General features: G+C 36.0%; 1 protein-coding gene across 3 annotated transcripts in view; it reads right to left on the reverse strand.

Moving 5' to 3' along the window:
- Positions 1-2,038: 2,038 nt before the first annotated feature.
- Positions 2,039-21,016, reverse strand: part of chico — a 45,388-nt gene continuing 26,410 nt past the window's right edge. For 2 of the 3 annotated variants that reach the window (NM_001312685.2, NM_130911.3), the window contains 5 exon segments: positions 2,854-3,450; positions 6,536-6,610; positions 6,785-6,847; positions 7,178-7,222; positions 14,859-14,922. In NM_001312685.2, the coding sequence (NP_001299614.1) occupies positions 3,223-3,450; positions 6,536-6,610; positions 6,785-6,847; positions 7,178-7,222; positions 14,859-14,922 (475 nt within the window). In that variant the 3' untranslated portion in view covers positions 2,854-3,222. 3 annotated transcript variants of the gene reach the window in all.

Consider the following 21,016-nt stretch of genomic DNA (forward strand, 5'->3'; position numbering starts at 1 on the left):
TTTAATTTATTCGTTTTCTTTTTGGCTTAGGGTGCTTTCACACCTGCACTTTTGTTTCGGAACGTGTCTCGTTTGCCCAGTTAGCGCGGTTCGATTGGCATATGTGAACAGGGCAATCGCGCTCTGTTCCGCGCCAAAGTAATCGCTCCGAGATCGCTTGAATGAGGTGGTCTCGGCTCGATTGAAACGAACCCTGGAGCGATTTGATTGCAGTGAGAAAGCGATCCGATCTGAGCGCGGTTATGTCACAGTGTTTTATGGATATGTAATAGACATACGGCTATATGAAGAGAGAATTATGAGTAGGGCGGGAAGTTTCGTGAGTCTCCGGATGCCCGCAAACGAGTGATGATCTCCCGCGTCTCTCCTCAGACACGTCCCGTGCGCACCCTGTCAATCACCACCAAACCACCACCTCTCCTGACAGCTGAGCGGGACTCTGCAAAATAAACCCTGATACTCTTACCAATGTGAGGAGAGTTTACTCGCACGTGACTTGTTTTATCTCTTTTGGTTCGTTTAGAAACTTTGCAGTGTGAAAGTGAACCGCTCCAAGAGCAAAGAGCAACAATGTAACATTTGTAATCTCTGTTTCGGAACAACTGAATCGATTCACAGGTGTGAAAGCACCCTTAGTCCCTTTATTAATTTGACCTCACCACAGCGGAATGAACCGCCAACTCATCCAGCATACGAAATTAACGTAGTAACTTTAATTATAAATTAATTTAATTAATTTAATTTATATATTTTTTAAACCATACAGCAACCATTATCAGTAGTCAAAGAATTACCGGATCACATCGAAACACTGCCCCCCTCTCAACCACACACTGCCCTTACCTATTAGAGTATGTTTTACTTTCGAAATGTGGTATAAATTCGTCACATTTGGCATTTTAAATTCTTTTGAATCCAATAAGGTGCTGCTTGTCAATCATACAATGCTTCTGTGTTTGTTCTCGCTGTTAATTGCAGGAAAAGATTCTGGATAAAAGTGTCATGATAAACCGCTGTGAGTTTAACTGGAGGTGATGCAAGTGCCACGAAAAGGAGTCAGATTTGTCTGGGGAGTCAGATTTTGATGCAACTTTCCTTCACCTCACTGTTGTGTTTTGTTAAATAAATTGCATATAAAATTTACGTTTCAAAACCACTCATATTTTTTACCCACACAATCAAATTCAAAACAGCCCAATCTGGCAACACTGGTCTGAACTTACAAGGAAAGGATGCAAGACTGAACTTTGTGTAGGCTACTTAATATTGTGGAAAAAGCCTAAATCAGAGAGAAGAATGTCTGCAGCCCCGCCTCCGTTTTCAGATGTCTCTGTTTCCCCCCTATCCACACTAAAACCGTAGTCACACTAGAGTTTGAGCGTGCGAAATTCTGTCGTACGGCACTGCAAAAAAGGGCGGGATAACACGATGATTAGACATTTAAAAAAGCGAGCAATTGGTAAATTGGTCATGTTTTGATCCTCGATTGGTCTCAAGCAATCATATGATGCACAGCGAACTGTGAAACGTCCAGTGTGACCGCAGCTTCACATGGAGCATCTGCGTTTTAAAATGAAAACGGCTTTTTCAGGGCTTGAAAACTCCGGGGTAGTGTGAATGAAAGGCGTAACAGTATCAAAACTTATGCAAACTTATTACGAAAACGTATTGGTGGAAACGGGGCCTTAGATTCTTCTTTATCTCCAGGGATGGACTGGCCATAGGGAGGACCGTGACATTTCCTGGTGGCCTGACAGTCCCGCACTTTTCATAAACATCGTTAGCCAATCAAATTGCTTTATGTAAATACACCAGCTTAGAAAGTAGCCGATTACGGACTAATTTCATTGGTTGACGCTGCCATGATGCGTCATGATCGCGTCAGGCCCAACTTAAGACACGCCCTCGGTCAAGCATTGACACTGAAGCCACATGTGAATGCACAGTAAGGCTTTTTCCCCCTGATAGCTCAGTTTGGCTGGACGGCCAGCTCTTGGAAGGGTTCTGGTCGTCCCAAACATCTTCCATTTAAGGATTATGGAGGCCACTGTGCTTTTAGGAAGCTGAAGTGCAACAGAAATGTTTTTGTAACCTTGGCCAGATCTGTGCCTTACCCTGATTCTGTCTCTGAGCTCTTCTCTGAGTGTTTTAAAATAAAAATGACCTCTTCAGCGTTTCCAAAATGCTCGTTTTTTTGGTGCTTGAAAACTCTGGCGTAGTGTGGACGGAAGGGTTGTTGCTAGATCGGATATGGTTGCGGCTGGAAGTTAACGAGAATTACTTAAATCATTTATTAAATTTCCCATTTATTGTATTTTATTAAAGTCTGCCCCCAAAAGTCACAGTAATGTAAAAACAGTAGTTTGTACAGAGTATCATTTATGTTATCTATTAAATTACCCAATAAACTGTATTTTTTAATGCCTACCCCCACCCCACCCCTAAACCCAACCATCACAGCACTGTAAAAATATTAATAATTGTTATACAGTGTTATAAAAAATGCTGCTATAATTAATGTGCATATCGCACTTCCAGCCGGCCTCGTATCTGATCTAGACTTTACTAGACAGAAGCAGTCACCGTAGCAAAACGTATGCAATTCAGAACGAAAACGTATTGGTGTAAACAGGGCCTCAGTCTCATCAATTATCATCAGTTTTATTGTCTGTCAAAAACGAGGGTGTTGCTCAAGGTGAGTGCAGTGCTATGCAAATGCTATGACTTTCTGGACTGATTGCCATAGCATTTATGCAATTGCAAATGTGTTGCTAGGTTGCTAAAGCAATGTCTGGGCATTCTGGATAACTCAAAGTGTACTATTGAAATCTGCATGACACTATGATCCCTCAGTCTAATCAATTATCATCAGTTTTATTGTCTGTAAAAAAAATCTGTCTAATTTACTTAAAGTAATAATACACACATGATTTTGAGGTATGTTACATGCTGAAGTTCAATACTCTGGGTTTGAGAGCTGTTTTGATCACTATCCCCCGAAGTATAAGCAATAGTAACAGAAATTTTAGCAGGCCCACTAATGAAAAGCAAAAGAATCAAACAGTGTTACGCAGGAAAGATTGGCTGTAGTAGCAGAAAGACAGACTGAATCAGACCCAACTCAATGAGACAGACATGAAGAGGAAAAGCTCTCTCTCTCTGTCTGCGCTCCGTCCCTCTTCACAGAACTCAAGAATCAGACTCGAACCGTCTGCGTGAAGGCTAGTCGGATTTGTCTGCGTCCTCGTCACGGTGGCCGTCGGCAGCGTCGCGGGAGCTCTTGTCCTCTTTGGCGAGGTGTGCGTGGGAGGCCAGGATGCTGGACAGCGACAGCAGGCCCGAGCTGGAGGTGACGGCGGGCAGGGTCGGCGGGGTCAAGCCAAGGGGCAGAGGGGTCATGGGTAAAGCCAAACCCTGGAGCTGAGAGAGCTGGTGAACCTGAAGCTGCTGCTGCGATTACATTAAACCACACACAAACACACAGCCGTCCAGGTTAAAGAGAGGTCGCAATGACTTGATGATGTACACACTATTGAAGTATACCAAGACAATATTAGATTTTACTGCACATTTACTGTTGTTAACTGCCTATTAACACACTATTTGTAACAAATAATAACTTGACTTCTAGTTGATCATTTGGAAAAGTGGCAGAAGGTAGATTTTGTCTGATGAATCATCTGTTGAGCTGCATCCCAATCATCACAAACACTGCAGAAGACCTAAAGCAACCCGCATGGACCCAAGATTCTCACAGAAATCAGTCAAGTTTGGTGAAGGAAAAATCATGGTTTGGGGTTACATTCAGTATGGGGGTGTGCGAAAGATCTGCAGAGTGGATGGCAGCATCAACAGCCTGAGGTATCAAGACATTTGTGCTGCCCATTACATTATGAACCACATGAGAGAGCAAATTCTTCAGCAGGATAGCGCTCATCATACTTCAGCCATCCACAAAGTTCCTGTAAGCAAAGAAGGTCAAGGTGCTCCAGGATTGGCCAGCCCAGTCATCAGACATAAACATTATTGAGCATGTCTAGGGTAAGATGAAGGAGGAGGCATTGAAGATGACTCCAAAGAATCTAGATGTACTCTGGGGATCCTGCAAGAACGCTTTCTTTGCCATTCCAGATGACTTTATTATTAAGTGATTTGAGTCATTGCAAAGATGTATGGATGCAGTCCTCTAAACTCATGGGAGTCAGACACAATATTAATTAATTCTCCACTGCAGCATGACTATATATTCTATACTCTACATTATTTCTTTTAAGTGACAAGACTTTTATCTAAGCTAAGTCAGACCTTACTTTCCTAATTAAATAAATGAAAATTAAGGCATGATCATATTTTATTTTGGTAAAATAAGCATAATCTAGAGGCCTTCGCCTTCCATATAAGTCATTTACCAAATGATCAACTAGAAGTCAAGTTATTATTTGTTGTTCCTAAAACTTGGATAGGCGAAAAGACTTTTGTCAGGTAGTATGTATGTACAGTGCTCAGCTTATATAAGTACACCCCTCACTCTCTTTTAAATTCATATTTTTAATAGGAAGCAATACAATATTATATTTGTGCATATGCATTAGATTAGTCAGTACTGAAGCCAAATCTGGAGCTCATCTAACAAAATAACTAACAATAAAGGTTGGTTAGTAGCTCAAATGTATATGCCATAGAAAAATATTAAATACAAAAAAAAAGAAAAATCAAAAGAAGCAAAAAAATTTGATTTTTTTTTACATTTTGTAGAGTATAATTTTTTTTGCAATATTTTGCTTGAATTTAATTGTATTATTAATGTTTGGCGACTAAAATATTATTTGAAGAAAATCACAGTTTAATAAATCTGTTTTGTTTAAATATACCAAAATACACTGCCTCTATTCACTGAGAAATAGATAAAAATATTCATTTTCAAATGGGCTGTACTCAAATATGCTGAGCACTGAATATATACACATAAAATGCACAATACTAATTAAATAAATCATAAATAAATCAATTTCTGAATAAATAAATAAGAATATAATTAAATAAATCCAAAGAAAAATCTTTAATTGAAATGCAACAACTTGATTTTTTTTTTGCAATATTTTACTTGTACTTTAATTCCGAATGCAAGGAGCAATAAAATACATTTATATTAGGCTTGGGCGGTAGTACAGAAATAAGGTATACCACGGGATCTAAAAACAGCAACGACATAAGCTTCAATAAGTATTCATACCATTATACCATCATAAAAAACAATGGACTTAAATAGGAGACAAGGATTAAATATTAAATCTAATTCATTTAATGCCTAAAAATGCGAATGCGTGGTTGTAATCACAGTTTGGCAGTATTTCAGGTTTCGATCGAAACGAGAAGGAAGAGGCACTCAATACGGCAAGGCAATTTGCAAATTGTGCAACAAAGAGGCGACCGCGATAAACAGAAATATCTTAAACCTAAGGTTGCATATACGCTATTCTGTTTCTGAATGGTTTAGGCACAAGACAACAGTTTGGTGACACTCTCTAACGCTGTGTTCACACTAGACGTGGAAGGAGCGTCAAGCGCGAGTGATTTACGTGGTAAATCAATGCAAACGTGCGAATAGACATCCTGTGGTGCGATACACGCAAATGGCGTGGCGCGAATGATGCGAATTGTGCGGCGCGAAACGTACAAAAATTAAACGATATTTACCTGTTTGTGCATTTCGATGTTGAGTCCATACGGGCTTAATATGCATTTTGCGCAAATCGCTCGAGTTAAAAAATCTGAATTTGAGCGGACATTCGCGCCGCGTTAACCAATCAGGAGCTTGCTCTTGTGAAGGCGTGACTGTGACGTAGCACCTGTTGTTTGTGTCCTGAGGGAAATCCTCCAGCCAAATACGACAACAAGTCATCAAACTAAGCTGAGTTTTTAAACTCACAGAGCTGGATGTACCTCTGAAAGTATCTAGTGGACTCAGACACGGCCGTAAACGTATCGACGCTGTTTTTCAGCCTTCATAAAGCACATAAACACTGTTATTTTCTTCATAAAATCCATGTTAGCCATTTAGCAACGAAGCTAGAGTCACTGGGCAGACAGAGGCCCTGCCCATCACGCGAATCTGCGTCTGTTCTGAAGTGAATTTGACGCGCGAATGAAGCAGATTTGACTCACGAATGCATCAGGGTTGACGCGAGAAGCAAGTAAACTTGAATGTTTATGCGCGAATATCATGATTTATCCGTGCGTTCCACGTCAGGCGTGAACACAGCAAAAACCCTATTCATTACATTAATACCACATACCGAGGTAAAAAAATAGGGAGAAGGTTTGACGGTATCAAATTTTGGTTAACGCCCAAGTCTAATTTATATACAGACATACACATAAAAACAAAGTAAAAAGTTATTAAAACCAAAAAGGTTAAACACTGCATAAATATGTCAACTAACAAATAAATGTATAAAATAATAGCTAAAAATTCTATAATAATCTCTCACTCCTACACAATAACCCTCATGGATAAAAACTGTGCAGTTCCTACCCGGATAATGGAGTTCATCTCAGGAGGGGTGACCTGTTTGGCTCGTTCAATCGCCCCTAGAACCTGCTGCTGGTGCTGCAGACACACACACACACACACATATATAATCTCCTAAGGTAAAACGCAAAGCAAACAAAACCCCTTCAGTGCATTAAAGCAACCCACGACACAAACCAGCAGCCCATTTAAGTCAGTAATGAGGCTGAATCATTACAGAGTGTGTGTCATAAATAAATCAGCGCCTCTGACCTCTTGAGACAGGTACGGCAACACCTGAGCACAGATCCCGTTCAATCTCTTCACAATCTCCGCCTGCGGACAGAACACAAGCACATCCTCAAGGATTTACAGCCATTAATAAGTTGTCTGGGGGATGCGCTTACAGACTGCTGATGCTGCGCGAAAACACACCAGCAACAGTCAGTCATGATAATGTATGCTGAGAGCGTCTGAATCTGGGACACTGCATATGCACAAACCATAAGTAGGCCTGCGCTGTAAAGGAAACACTGCAGACTTTGCACAACTATCACTCTAACCGCCATACTGTTATTTATTTAAGAGTATCACAGGTATAATAAGAATAATGCATTCACTTTTATGCAAAATATGAGATGCAGAAAATATTTAGACGATATTTACCTGTTTGTGCATTTCGATGTTGAGTCCATACGACATCTCATAATACTACAGTAAGAGAAAACATGAAAGACGATCATCAGCAGATATTTATATGTGCAGTTATATTAACACAATGTAATTAGTTGCTTATTTTAACAGCAATATCTTAATTCGGAATATGCATCGCATCTGGAAACAGATAAACACCTTTTTAAGATAAAGTCACTTTCTCTTCTACCTCCCATTGCTAAGAATCCATCATTTATCTACATTAGATGAGACTTTTACACAATGGAAGCCAATGGGTGCACATACTGTAGGAGATCTTTTCGCTGATGGAATCTAGCATCATTTAACCAATTACATCAGAAATTTCAATTCCCACAGAATTATTTTTTTTTCAGATTTTTACAGATTAGAAACTACACACATGCCCATACGTCTTCATTGATAGTACATCCCCTTCAATCATTGACAAATGCCTAGATTGGTGAGAAGGCAGTAAAAAAGCATTACCAATAATTTATGAACAACTACAATCTGCTACTTCCCCCTCCACAAAATGTTTTAAGGAAGAGTGGGAGAAAGAATTGGGAGTGGAAATTTCAGAGGAAATGTGGCAATGGGGTTTGGAGGATTTTAATAAACCATCTATTAATTCTAAACATTGTCTTATTCAGTTTATTTATTTATTCATTTTTATTTTATGTTTATTGTGAACATTCAATTGTAAGTCGCTTTGGATAAAAGCGTCTGCTAAATGACTAAATGTAAATGTAGTACAATCATACAGCATTTCAAGGTACATTGGTATCTCAATATGTGACCTTAAGTGGTATAAAGATTACGTACATTATTGTCAGGTGTACTTACTACACAGTAGTACTCAAATTTTGTAAATTATAAAATGAAAAACAGTATAAAGAGAGAATAAATAATAATAATAATAATAATAATAATAATAATAATAATAAATAAATTAATTAATTAAAATATAATAATTAAAAATAAATAAAAATTAAAGCATTATTTACATTCAGGGTAAGAACGCATGTCAAAATATAATTCCTTCCAGAATAATCTCAACTGACCATCTTCATTATACACATGGGGATGTCACACATTACAATATGAGTGAGTATAACCATAAACATGCACATAATCTTATTCAGTTTAAAATAATTCATAGGTTATATTATTTCAAAGAAAACCTACATAGAATCTTCCAAAATATTTCACCTCTTTGTGACAAACGTCATTCATCAGATGTGGATCTATCTCATAGTTATTTTATGTTTGAAGATACAGAATTATTGAAATGGAATTTTTGAAGTGCTTTCCCAGGTGTTGAAGTTGCAATTACAACCAGATCCAATGCTTGTAATTCTGTGTTTCTCTGAACAAACGCATTTGTTGTCAAATACACAACATAAAATGCTCTCATACTGCTTAACTACTGCTAAGAAGCTACTCCTGCTGTTTGGAAAAAAAAGGAATCCTCTACATGTAAAATGTGGCTTGGAGAAATTGCCTCTATGTTACATTTGGAGTGAATTAGATACTATTTGAAAAGAAAACTTGAACAATTTGACAAAACTTGGAATCCTTTTATCTGTTACCTTAAAAAAAAAAACCCTCATAATAATGCATCATTTCTGTAATGTTTTAACAAGCTTTGTCATCATACTCTGTTGTTTAAACAGGTTTTTGTAACAAGTTTGCTTGTTATGTTGGTGGGTGTTTTTTATTTTTATTTATTTTATTTTTTTTCCTTTTAATTTTTCTTATTTGCTGTGCCTGTGTATATGTGGACACAATATGTAAACAGAATTATTTTCTTCTTGAATCTGTGTCTTCAATAAAACTTATTTGATAAAAGGAAAATGTAATTAGTTGCAAATTAACTAGTTACTGTATTTTATGTATGCGATTACTTTTCATTTTTGGACAAGTTAATTAATTACTTATAACATGCCTGCCTTAAAGACTGAAAAGTCAGTGTCTGTTTCTCAATATGCGTTCTTCAGCGGTCTTGCGTCCTCGTGTTCTCGTGCAGCGTCATCATCAGCTGCCTAAGTTCAGTTCCAATACTCAAGACCGCAAGCACGGAGGACGCGTGAAACTTCCCGGATGTGATCTTGATATCGAGGACGCACTGATGCAGACTTGAGCACCGAACTCGCACTGGAAGTCCCAGAAGTCATTGCGACTGGAGGTGGGAAGCGCAGCATTTTATTTAGATTTATTATTAAATTTCAGAGATATCACTTATTTACCTCAGGAGTTTCCCTAAATGACACCGTGAAAATAAACATTAACATGGACATCTTAATAAAGAAATAAACACATTAAGGGTTGTTTGCTGAAAATCGTATTAAAATCTGTTTATTTATATTGTGCAGAGCATATTTATAATGTTTTTATGCAAAGTATATATTTTGAAGAGGGGAAAAACAATAAATCGTTGTATGAATGCTGTAATGTTTAAATAATTTCCATTTTAAACACGTGAAGGTCATGTGACCATCAGGAAGAACGCAGCATCCCATTTCTCAAAGGACGCGTTCTCTGCCCTCGCGGTCTCCTGAGTTCGTTCTTCCGAGGACACCTGGCAAGACCGGTCTCCACAAGAACACAAGTCCGTTCTCTGCGTTCTTGGAATTGAGAAACAGCCAGTGGCTCTGCATCAATCAATTTAGGGAGGTGGAGTTATTAAAATGAAAATATTTACTTAGTCTTGACTTGTTCCAAACCCTTAAGAGTTTCTTTCTTTTGATAAACACAAACAAAGATATTTTGAAGAATGTTGAAAACCTGTAACTATTCACTTCTACAGTGCTCTTGTTTTTCCTGCTATGGAAACCCATGGTTACAGGTTTTCAACATTTTTTGTTTTTTAATATCTAAGGTTTTCAGCTTTCTTCAAAATATCTTTTGGGTTTAACAGAAGAAATAAACTAATGTTTGGAATCACTTTGGGATCAGTAAATAGAAATTAAATGTTAATTTTTGGGTGAACTATCACTTTGAGAAACACTAAATTGACTCAGAAATTAGTTCATAACAATATATGGTTGTTGAACACAAAAGGAGATCATTTGAAAAATGTTAGAAAACCTCTAACCATAGACTTCCATAGCAGCTAGAACATACTACCGAAATCAATGGTTACAGGTTTCCAATATTTTACAAAACAACTTCTTTTGCGTTCAACAGAAGAAACTCAAAGGTTTGGAACCACTTGGGGATGAGCAAATAGTGAGTAAATGCTTTCAGTGAGTAGTATATAGGGAGTAGACATTTTTGGATGAACCATCCCTTAAAAAAAACAATACATTGAGCCAGAAATTAAATAATAACAATATATAGTTATTGAACACAAAAGAAGATATTTTGAAAAATGTTGAAAACCTGTAAGCATTACCTTCTATAATGTTTGTTTTTCCAACTATGGAAGTCAATGGTTAGAGGTTTTCAACATTTTTGTTTTTAATACCTAAGGTTTTCAGCTTTCTTTAAAATATTTTTTGGGTTTAACAGAAGAAATAAACTTGCATACGTTTAAAATCACTTTGGGATCAGTAAACAGTGAGTAAATTAAACTTTTTGGGTGAACTATCCCTCAAATAAACAATGAATTGAGTCAGAAATGAATTCATAACACTATATAATCGTTGAACACAAAAGAAGATAATTTGAAAAATGTTGAAAACCTGTCACCATTTTACCAATATATGTATATATAAAATATGTGTTTGCTTTTCCTACTGTGGAAGTCAATGGTTACAGGTTTCCAACTTTTTTCTAAATATCTAAGGTTTCAGCTTTCTCCAAAATATCTTCTTTTGTGTTTAACAGAAGAATTAAACCCACATATGTTTGGAATCACTTTAGAATGAGTAAATAGTGAGTAAATGTTAACTTTTGGGTGAACTATCCCTTTAAGAAACAATGAATTGAGTCAGAAATTAATTCATAACAATAAATGGTTGTTGAACACAAAAGAAGATATTTTGAAAGATGTTGAAGAGCTTTAACTTTTGACTTCCATAGCAGGTAAAGCATACTACAGAAGTCAATGGTTACAGGTCTCCAATATTTTTCAAAACAATTTCTTTTGCATACGGCAGAAGAAACTCAAAGGTTTGGAACCACTTGGGGATGAGTAAATAGGGAGTAGTATATAGTGAGTAGATATTTTTGGGTGAACTATCCCTTTAAAAAACAATACACTTATTAAAATTAAAAAATACCAATATACGGTTGTTGAACACAAAAGAAGATATTTTGAAAAATGATGAAAAGCTTAACTTAGCTTTGACCTACATAATGTTTGTTTTTCTGACTATGTAGGTCAATGGTTACAGGTTTCCAACATTTTTCAAAACTTCTCCTTTTTGTGTTCAGAAGAAGAAAGAAACTCATAAAGGTTTGAAACAAGTAAAGAGTGAGTAAATAATGTAAACTATTTTTGTTTAATTAATATCTGTGGCTCTTAAAATACATTGAGGTCTTACCAAAGCAAAACACAGTTTGTGTGAGAAACAGAAAATTATTAAATAATTAAATTTGCTTCATAAAGCTGCTGCTGCTGCTTTGCATATTATGAATGCCTACTGATGACCAAGGTTTCAGCAATATATTTGAATGCTCTAAAATAACGGAAGAAAAAGAGAATCACCCACATAGATCTCTTCAAGCGAGAGAGGTGGAGGAAAAGACATCAATTTAGCTTTTATCTATTAGCTCTCCTGAAAGCTCAGACTGATTTAAGATCAGCGCCAGGAGCTTTGCTGTGGGCTCCAGCATCAGATATGGCTCTGATCTCTGCATTGCCGCTCGGACACATCTGTTTCACACACACATTCGCATCGATCCGACAGCAAGACGTCAATATGCTTGTGCACATTTACGAGCCATGATACAACTGATCAATGAGAGGCTTGTGTGCGAATTACTGCAGACGCCCACGGGGTTACAGACAGACCAAATAAATAAAAAAACATTGCAAAATGAAGAAAAATTATTAATGCGACTCGGTCTTATGTTGGGTAAAGCTGGCAATAGCCAGATATACACTGAACAAGTCATTTTATTATCTTTTCGGCCTAATTAAGTAAAATCGTGTTCTATGAGGATATTTTGTAAATGTCATACTGTAAATATATATGTTTTTTTAATGCTGCGCACTTAATGTGGACAACTTTAAAGGTGTTTTACCCAATATTTGGATTTAAAAAAAAAAAAATTTCTGCAAGTGGGATGCTTAAAGTTACATCACATTTATTGTAATTAAATCCTAATGCAACCATGGCAAACTATATATTCTGGAAAACCTCTTCTTTTGCTTTCAACAGAAGAAACTCAAAAGTTTGGAACCATTTGCGGACGAGTATTGGTGAGCAATTTTTGTTTTTAAGTGAACCATCCCTTTTAAATACAATGAATTGAGTCTGAAATTAATTTAAAACAATATATGGCCGGCCGTTGAACACAAAACAAGATACTTTAAAAAATGTTGGAAACCTGTAACCATTAATTCCATGGTAGGAAAAACAAACACTATGGAAGTCTATAGTCACAGGTTTTCTAAATTTTCAGCTTTCTTCAAAATATCTTCCTTTGCATTCAATAGAAGGAACTCAAATGTTTGGAACCATTTTGGGATGATTAAATAGTGAGTAAATAACATTTTTGGGTGAACTATCCCTTTAGGAGACAATGAATTTAGTCAGAAATTAACTCATAACAATATATGATCGTTGAACACAAATGAAGATAATTCGAAAAATGCTGTAAACCTGTAACCCTTGATTCCATAGTAGGAAAAGCAAACACTATGGAAGTCAATGGTTACAGGTTTTCAACACTTTTAAAAAATATTTAAGGTTTTAGCTTTCTTTAAATTTCCTCTTTTACATTCAGCATAAGAAACTCAAAGGTTTGGAACCAATTGGGGACGAGTAAATAGTGAGTAAACTATATTTTTTAGTGAACCGTCACTTTTAGAAACAATGAATCGAGTCAGAAATCAATTTAAAACAATATATGGTCTTTGAACACAAAAGAAGATATTTAAAAAAAAAAATTGAAAACCTGTAACCATTGATTCCATAGTAGGAAAAACAAACACTATAGAAGTCAATGGTTACAGGTTTTCTAAATTTTTTTGCTTCCTTTGCATTAAACAGAAGGAACTCATAAAGGTTTGGAACCATTTTGGGACGATTAAATAGTGAGTAAATATTTTTTGGGGGTGAACTATCCCTTTAGGAGACAATGAATTTAGTCAGAATATATATACAATGTATGATCGTTGAACACAAAAGAAGATATTTTGAAAAATGCTGTAAACCTGTAACAATTGATTCCATAGTAGGCAAAACAAACACTATGAAAGTCGATTGTTACGGATTTTCAACATTTTATTTATTTTTTAATATCTAAGGTTTTTAGTATTCTCCAAAATATTTTCTTTTGTGTTCAACCGAAGAAACAAACTCAAATTTGTTTAGAATTACTTTGGGATCAGTAAATAAAAATGGGAGAACTATTACTTTAAAAAACAATGAATTGAGTCAAAAATTAGTTCATAACAATCTATGGTTGTTGAACACAAAATAAGATAATTTGAAAAATAAAACTAAAAGCTTATTTTTTGAGATATCAACTTCAAAATTGGAATGTAATTTGTGGATATATTTAGCTTGAATTGCGTAAATTTTAGGCAAAAACAGACTTTGTAAAATACATATTTTAAGATAATCGAATATACATTTATTGTTTTATTATTTTGATTAGCATCATTTTAGTAGTAGAATATGTGATTCTGTCAAGTCTGTGTTACATATTTAAACCATAATATTGGAGTCTAAACGCAATCAAGACAAACTATATATCATTTGAAAGCTTAAAATGTCTAGTTTCCATGAGGGATTTTCAATAATTATTACTGAGCAACAAACTCAGAGTTGTAAAACATTACTTTGCTACAGCAATCCATGTTAATGTTAACTTTTCTAGAGGCTAAATTCAAATCAAACCACCACTAAACTTCCAATCTTACTTAAAAATTTGATGTCTACATTACAAATATTGCCAAAATGATTAAAAAGTATGATTCATATTTCTCAAAACATACCAGGCGCCCTTATATTGTCACCATTGGATGGTGGACCACTCTGGTGGTCATGTTTAGTACTTTAAATCTTACGGAAAGCTCATTTTTTGATATATTAACTTTTTAATTTGAAATATAATTTATGCAAATATTTAGCTTTGACTTGTGCCAATTATAGGCAAAACAGCCTTTGTAAAAATATTTTAAGATGATCAGATAAACATTTATTGTTTTCATGAGCATAAAGGCAATCATTTGAGTTGAACATGTCAAAAAGTGGGATAGACGGTTAAGGGGTTAAAATCTCAGATTTCCAAAAAGTTGTTTCTGGGTCAAATATTATCCAACTCACAACCACTACATCAACAGAAAGCCTACTATTCTGATTTCAGATGATGCATCAATGTCAGTTAAAAAAAAACATCACAAATGTAAAAAAAAACAAGAACTGCTTATTTATACGAGAACAAAAGACAACAATTAAAATGCACGAGTAACCAAAATACCACAGAAAGAAATAGTCTGCTAAAAAATGGCCTAATCTGTAGCTCTAAAAACATCAAAGGAGCAGGTTTTACTCACCATTATGTAATGACGCTGCATTTCTGATTTCTCACTTGCCAGTTTATCACATTCCAACTTCAGGCTGAGAAAAACACAACATAACATGAAATATACCATTAACTTCTTTAATAAATGTGCTTTAGGGTGTGAAATAGCATGATGTACGCATTACTTTCATTAATTACATTAAAACCAATATCTTCATGTGTTACATTAACATTTTACATTCAATTGTGATACACAAACCCTACCATTTAAATATTTGGAGTCAAAAACACAAATGTTTCTGAAGTGTAATGTTTATAAAGGATATTTATTTGATTAAAAATATAATTCAAAAAAGATAAATAAAATTGCAGGTAAATTTACAAATAGATGACATTAAGTAACTGTTTACATAATAATATACACACACCGGCCACTTTATTAGATACAAGTGCTTGTTAACGCAAATTTCTAATCAGCCAATCACATGGCAGCAACTCAAAGCATTAAGGCATGTAGACATGGTCAAGACCATCTTCTGCAGTTCAAACCGAGCATCAGAATGGGGAAGAATGTTGATATAAGTGCCTTTGAACGTGGCATGGTTGTTGGTGCAAGACGGGTTGGTCTGAGTATTTCAGAAACTGCTGACCTACTGGGATTTTCATGCACAACCATCTCTAGTGTTTACAGAGAATGGTCTGAAAAAGAGAAAATATCCAGTGGCAGTTCTGCGGATGCAAATGCTTTGTTGATGCCAGAGGTCGGAGGAGAATGGCCAGACTGGTTCCAGCTGATAGAAAGGCATCAGTAACTCAAAAAACCACTCGCTACGACCGAGGTTTGCAGAAGAGCATCTCTGAACACACAACACATCCAACCTTAAGGTGGATGAGCAACAGTGCTAAGAACAGGAAACTGACGATACAGTTTGCACAGACGGAGGTTTTTTCTTGGCACACTTTGGGTCCATTAGTACCAATTGAGCCTCGGGTCAACGCCACAGCCTACCTGAGTATTGTTGCTAACTATGTCTATCCCTTTATGTCTACTACCAGAAGAACAATGGGGCATATCAAAGCGTGAATCAGGGAGAACATGCAAACTGTTATAAACTGTTATAAACATGGAGTTATATATAACTCCACACAGAAACGCCAACTGATTCAAGGATCGAACCAGCGACCCAGCGACCTTCTTGCTGTGAGGCGACAGCACTAATTACTGCGCCACTGCGTCGCCCCACTTAATGCATCTTATAATTTCTTAATATATCTTTAGATATCTTAAAAAAAGAATGCATCCTTGCTATATATATATATATATATATATATATATATATATATATATATATATATATATATATATATATATATATATATAAATATATATAAATAACCAGCCAAACCTTTTAAAACAACATCATATAACCAAAAACAGACATTTTATTTTAATATTAATGCACTTTTGAGTTTAAATACATCTTGATAGGAGTATAAAGTCTTAAACATGGACAAAATACATCTCAGCATGTATGCGCATTTAAATTGCGCACTCTGCTGGGAAAACTGTTTGTGAATAACAAACTGAGTATAAAAAAAAATTACAAATGCAGTCTAAAATGAGAAAATCCCTCCCCCAACACCACCTGCCACCGACTAATAGCAAGCAGTAAATCATGCTTTATGACTGCGATGTAAACAAAAGCCTACCGACTGCTTAAAACAAATGACTTGTTTTTGAAACGCTCAACATCCAAACATTAACACAGAAAAGAGAATTGCATTTGTCAAACCGTTTTATGAGGTCTTTAATCACTACAGCAATAATGATAATAATAACATTACGCAATCTCAATTATGCAGTTCCACAGAATAATTACTCATTTATTAGCATAATCCAGTGTGTACTTGTGTAAATACTCAGACTCATGATGACGAGAGGGTGAAGTGGCAGTGAAAATGCAATAGTTTATCCAAGAGTAGTCCAAATGGTGGAATGAAAAGAAATTGCCATTGATTTTGTTCATGCACAATTGACTGGAGGGTGTGTGTTTTTTTATTGGTGGATCTCATGTGAGTGACAGGTTGACTCCGCCCTCATGTCAGAAAAACACCAATCAGATGTCATTGAAGAGGAAGGACAAGTTATTTTGACCATGTGCACACTGCATTTAAATTCAGACGTCTGTTTTTGTTGTACACAAACAGACCTTTGGATTAGCTGAAAAATAGAGGTAGTGGCAACCGCATTTACAGAAATTCCATGCAGTGTGTACAAAACTGAACGAGTCGTCAATAATATGTTTAAATGTTTATCAGAGTTGTCTTCAATATGCGAGGTTCAAACAAAAAAACAATTCACAGGGGAAACAGCACATCTTGACTCATTTGTGTTGCCAGATCTTAAAAAAAAAAAAAAAAAAACACAAATGTAATTACATTGTTCATCAAACATTCATTCGTTCATTTTCAATCAGCTTAGTCCCTTTATTCATCAGTGGAATGAACCACAGACTTATCCAGCATATGTTTTACACAGCGGATGGCCTTCCAGCTGCAACCCAGTACTGGGAAACATCCTTATACATTCACACACATATTCTACAGCCAATTCAGTTTCAATTCACCTATGGCGCATGCGTTTGGACTGTGGGGGAAATGGGAGCACTAGGAAGAAACCCACGCAAACATGGGGAGAACATGAAAACTCCACACAGAAATGCCAACTGGCCCAGCTGGGACTCGAACCAGCGACCTTCTTGCTGTGGGGCGACAGTCCTAACCACTAAGCCACCGTGTTGCCCCATTCCCCAAAGAATTTATGTTAAATAAATTACACAAATTAAATGAATAATAAATTACGCTACATACACAGTGCACTAAATTAGCTCCATGCCATTTAATACCCAACATTGTAACCATTGCCCAGCACTATATGATGTTTATTTTACCCTTAAGCGTCCCATGGGGTCAGGGTGATCCCGATGGATGTTTCCTATTTCATGTAACTGGACTTGATTTGGTTGTTCTAAAGGTGTGTAAAAAATACTCAATGTTTAGGTTTCTTGAAGTCACAATGACCACATTGAAAATAAATAGGATATTTTAAGAATAATTTGTCCAAACAAAATAGTAAACCCAGTATAAATCTGGAACATTTTACATTTCTTTAAAGGCCTGGATCCAGAGCACAAAAGCACATTGTACAATTGTATGACCTTAAGGTGAGTGTGATTAGTTTCCTGGGCTGCTCTATGGTAATATACACTACCTGACAAAAGTCTTGCCGCCCATTTAATTTTTAGGAACAACAAATGAAATCTTGACTTCTGGTTGATCATTTGGCATCGGATGTGGCTTATATGAAAGGTAAAGACCTCTAGATTTCGATTATTTTACCAAAATCAAATATGATCATGCCTTGATTTTCAATCATTTAATTAGGACGGTAAGGACCAACTTTGCTCAAAAGTTGGCAAAAGTCTTGTCACTTAAAAGAAATAATGTCCAGTATAGAATATAAAGTCATGCTGCAGTGGAAACAGAATGAATATTGTGTCTGACTCCCATGAGCTTGGAGGACTGCATCCATACATCTCTGCAATGACTCAAATCACTTATTATTACAGTCATCTGGAACGGCAAAGCGTTCCTGCAGGATTCCCAGAGTTCATCAAGATTCTTCAAATTCATCTTCAATGCCTCCTCTTTCATCTTACCCCAGACATGCTCAATAATGTTAATGTCTGGTGACTGGGCTGGCCAATCCTGGAGCACCTTGACCTTCTTTGCTTTCAGGGACTTTGATATGTAAGCTGAAGTATGAGGAGCAGCGCTATCCTGTTGAAGAATTTGCCCTCTCCTGTGGTTTGTAATGTAATGGGCAGCACAAATGTCTTAAACCTCAGGCTGTTGATGTTGCCATCCACTCAGCAGATCTCTCGCACACCCCCATACTGAATGCAATCTCAAACCATGATATTTCCTTCAACAAACTTGACTGATTTCTGTGAGAGTCTTGGGTCCATCCAGGTTCCAGTAGGTCTTCTGCAGTATTGTGATCATCAGAAAAATCTACCTTCTGACATTTATCCAAATGTTCAACTAGAAGTCAAGTTATTATTTGTTGCTCTTACAACTGGGATAAATGACAAGACTTTTGTCAGGTAGTGTCTGTATATATTGTTCTTCGCACCTTATTGGTTGACTGGGTAATTCAGATAGCTATTAGATTCAAGTGTTGAAGTTTTTTTTCAAGTGTTCTTGTTTGACCTGATGATGACCATGTAGGTCAAAAAACTTTTTTAATTTCAATAAACTGTTTTATTTGAGAGAAGTGTGTTGATTTTAGTTCGTGTTTTGTTTGATTACTGCCATATCAGCAACTTATGGCTATTTTATGGCAACATCAATATAGCTAAAATCATATTGCATAATAATAACTTCAATAACATCAAATTTGAATAAGAATTGATGCAAAATACATAAATAAATATCAATTACATTAAAACATTAGATGTGATTTTTTTTGACATTACATTTTTGATAAATAGCTTAAACCTATTCCTGAGGATACATTTTTAAAAACATCAAGACAGACCCGTTACATGTTGGTGGTGCATCATTCTTCAATAGTGACCAATTTCTCCTTTTCACACTGACATTACAGAAACAAGCTTCTCAAACATCCTAAAGTGGTGCAGTCTGATGGAAACATAAGATGTAAAGCACTTCAACACTATGGCTTGTTTATCCTTCTCCATTTCCCTCTTCCGTCATTTTGTGTCTTGTGTGATGTGTGATAGCCGGATGTGATCGCTCTTATCTCCGGTGCTGACAGATGATGACAGGAAGCTTTTCCAGGAGGAGAAACGTTCACACCATTTCACCGCCCCGCAGAGGAATTCGCATAGCCAGAGTGTTTTTAGGGTGTAGAGTGAAAGTGAGGAGGAGAGAAACCGCCTCAGAGGTGTGTTGATGGAGAAGTTGAAAGCTTAAGATTTTTGTGTCTTTGAATGGTTTTGATTGCACAGTCATTCAGTATCAAGGCTGTTTTATTTGATCAAAGGTAAAGTAAAAATACTGCTAAATGCTTCACAATTAAAATATATATATATATATATTAATTTAGATATGCTAATTTCGGTTTCATTCCAGACATGCACTTTAAGTAATGGACCAATCAAAACACATTGAACCACCTGACCTATTAGTGTTGTCACGATACTGGAGTTTTGGTACCATTCGGTAATGAAATTTGAAAAACGTCCATTATCCGCTACAGTCACTGAATTATTATGTTTGAGACGTGTGCTTGTCATTGACAACATTATTAGATCATTTTTTCTACTGCTAAAATAAAGCATTTGTCATTATCAGATTCCCTCTCGCATTATATAAGTTAGAGTAGTTATACATTTTCTCTCATGCACAACACTCTGTGTTCGCTATGAAGAAAAAACATATTAAATCCTTGTTGTAATCATTACTCTAAAATGTGATATCATCACTTAAATTTCATTTCATGTCATGACTGCCGTCACTCTAAGAAAAAAAAAACCTACATGCTAATCATACTTCTCATGTGGCTCCCAAACGATCCCTCTGTGCAACAAACTGATTGTTATTTACAACTTTATTACCTGGTATTCACAGCCTATGCAAGTTCTGTTCACTAAAGTAGACATGGAGGGCACCTGCGAATCCTCTCGGTAGTGAACAGCTCGTGGTCAGCTCATGCGTGATTTTACGCCAGCCAATATGTCATTACATGAAGACAGAAATGAAATTTTTGGCCGAGTTATACCTTGTAAATACAGTATATGCAGCCCTGCTATGAATTTGTACATACTACTCTGCTCGCATACTGTTATTAACGTAATATATAGTAGAGAAGTGTGCGATTTCAGACACAGCCAATGTGAAATGTTATTTTTGTGTTTTTGTTTTTATTTAAGAATTGAGCGTTAGATTGTAATATATTACTTTTTAAAACTTTTCAACATGGAAAATGACATGGAAAATGTTTATCATTGGAGATTTTGACCTTGGATGCTGTTACGGCTCAGTATCTGTGCCTGTGTTTGTTTGTTTATTTTTCTCTCTCCCTCCTTCTCTACCTATCATTTTCTTTAGGTCCGCCCAGTTCATCTAGCTATTGGCTAAGCTAGATGCCAGTCATCATTACCA

This window comes from Danio rerio, chromosome 2 (assembly GCF_052040795.2).
Source record: "Danio rerio strain M-AB ecotype USA chromosome 2, GRCz13ab, whole genome shotgun sequence".
In the NCBI taxonomy this organism is placed as follows: Eukaryota; Metazoa; Chordata; class Actinopteri; order Cypriniformes; family Danionidae; genus Danio; species Danio rerio.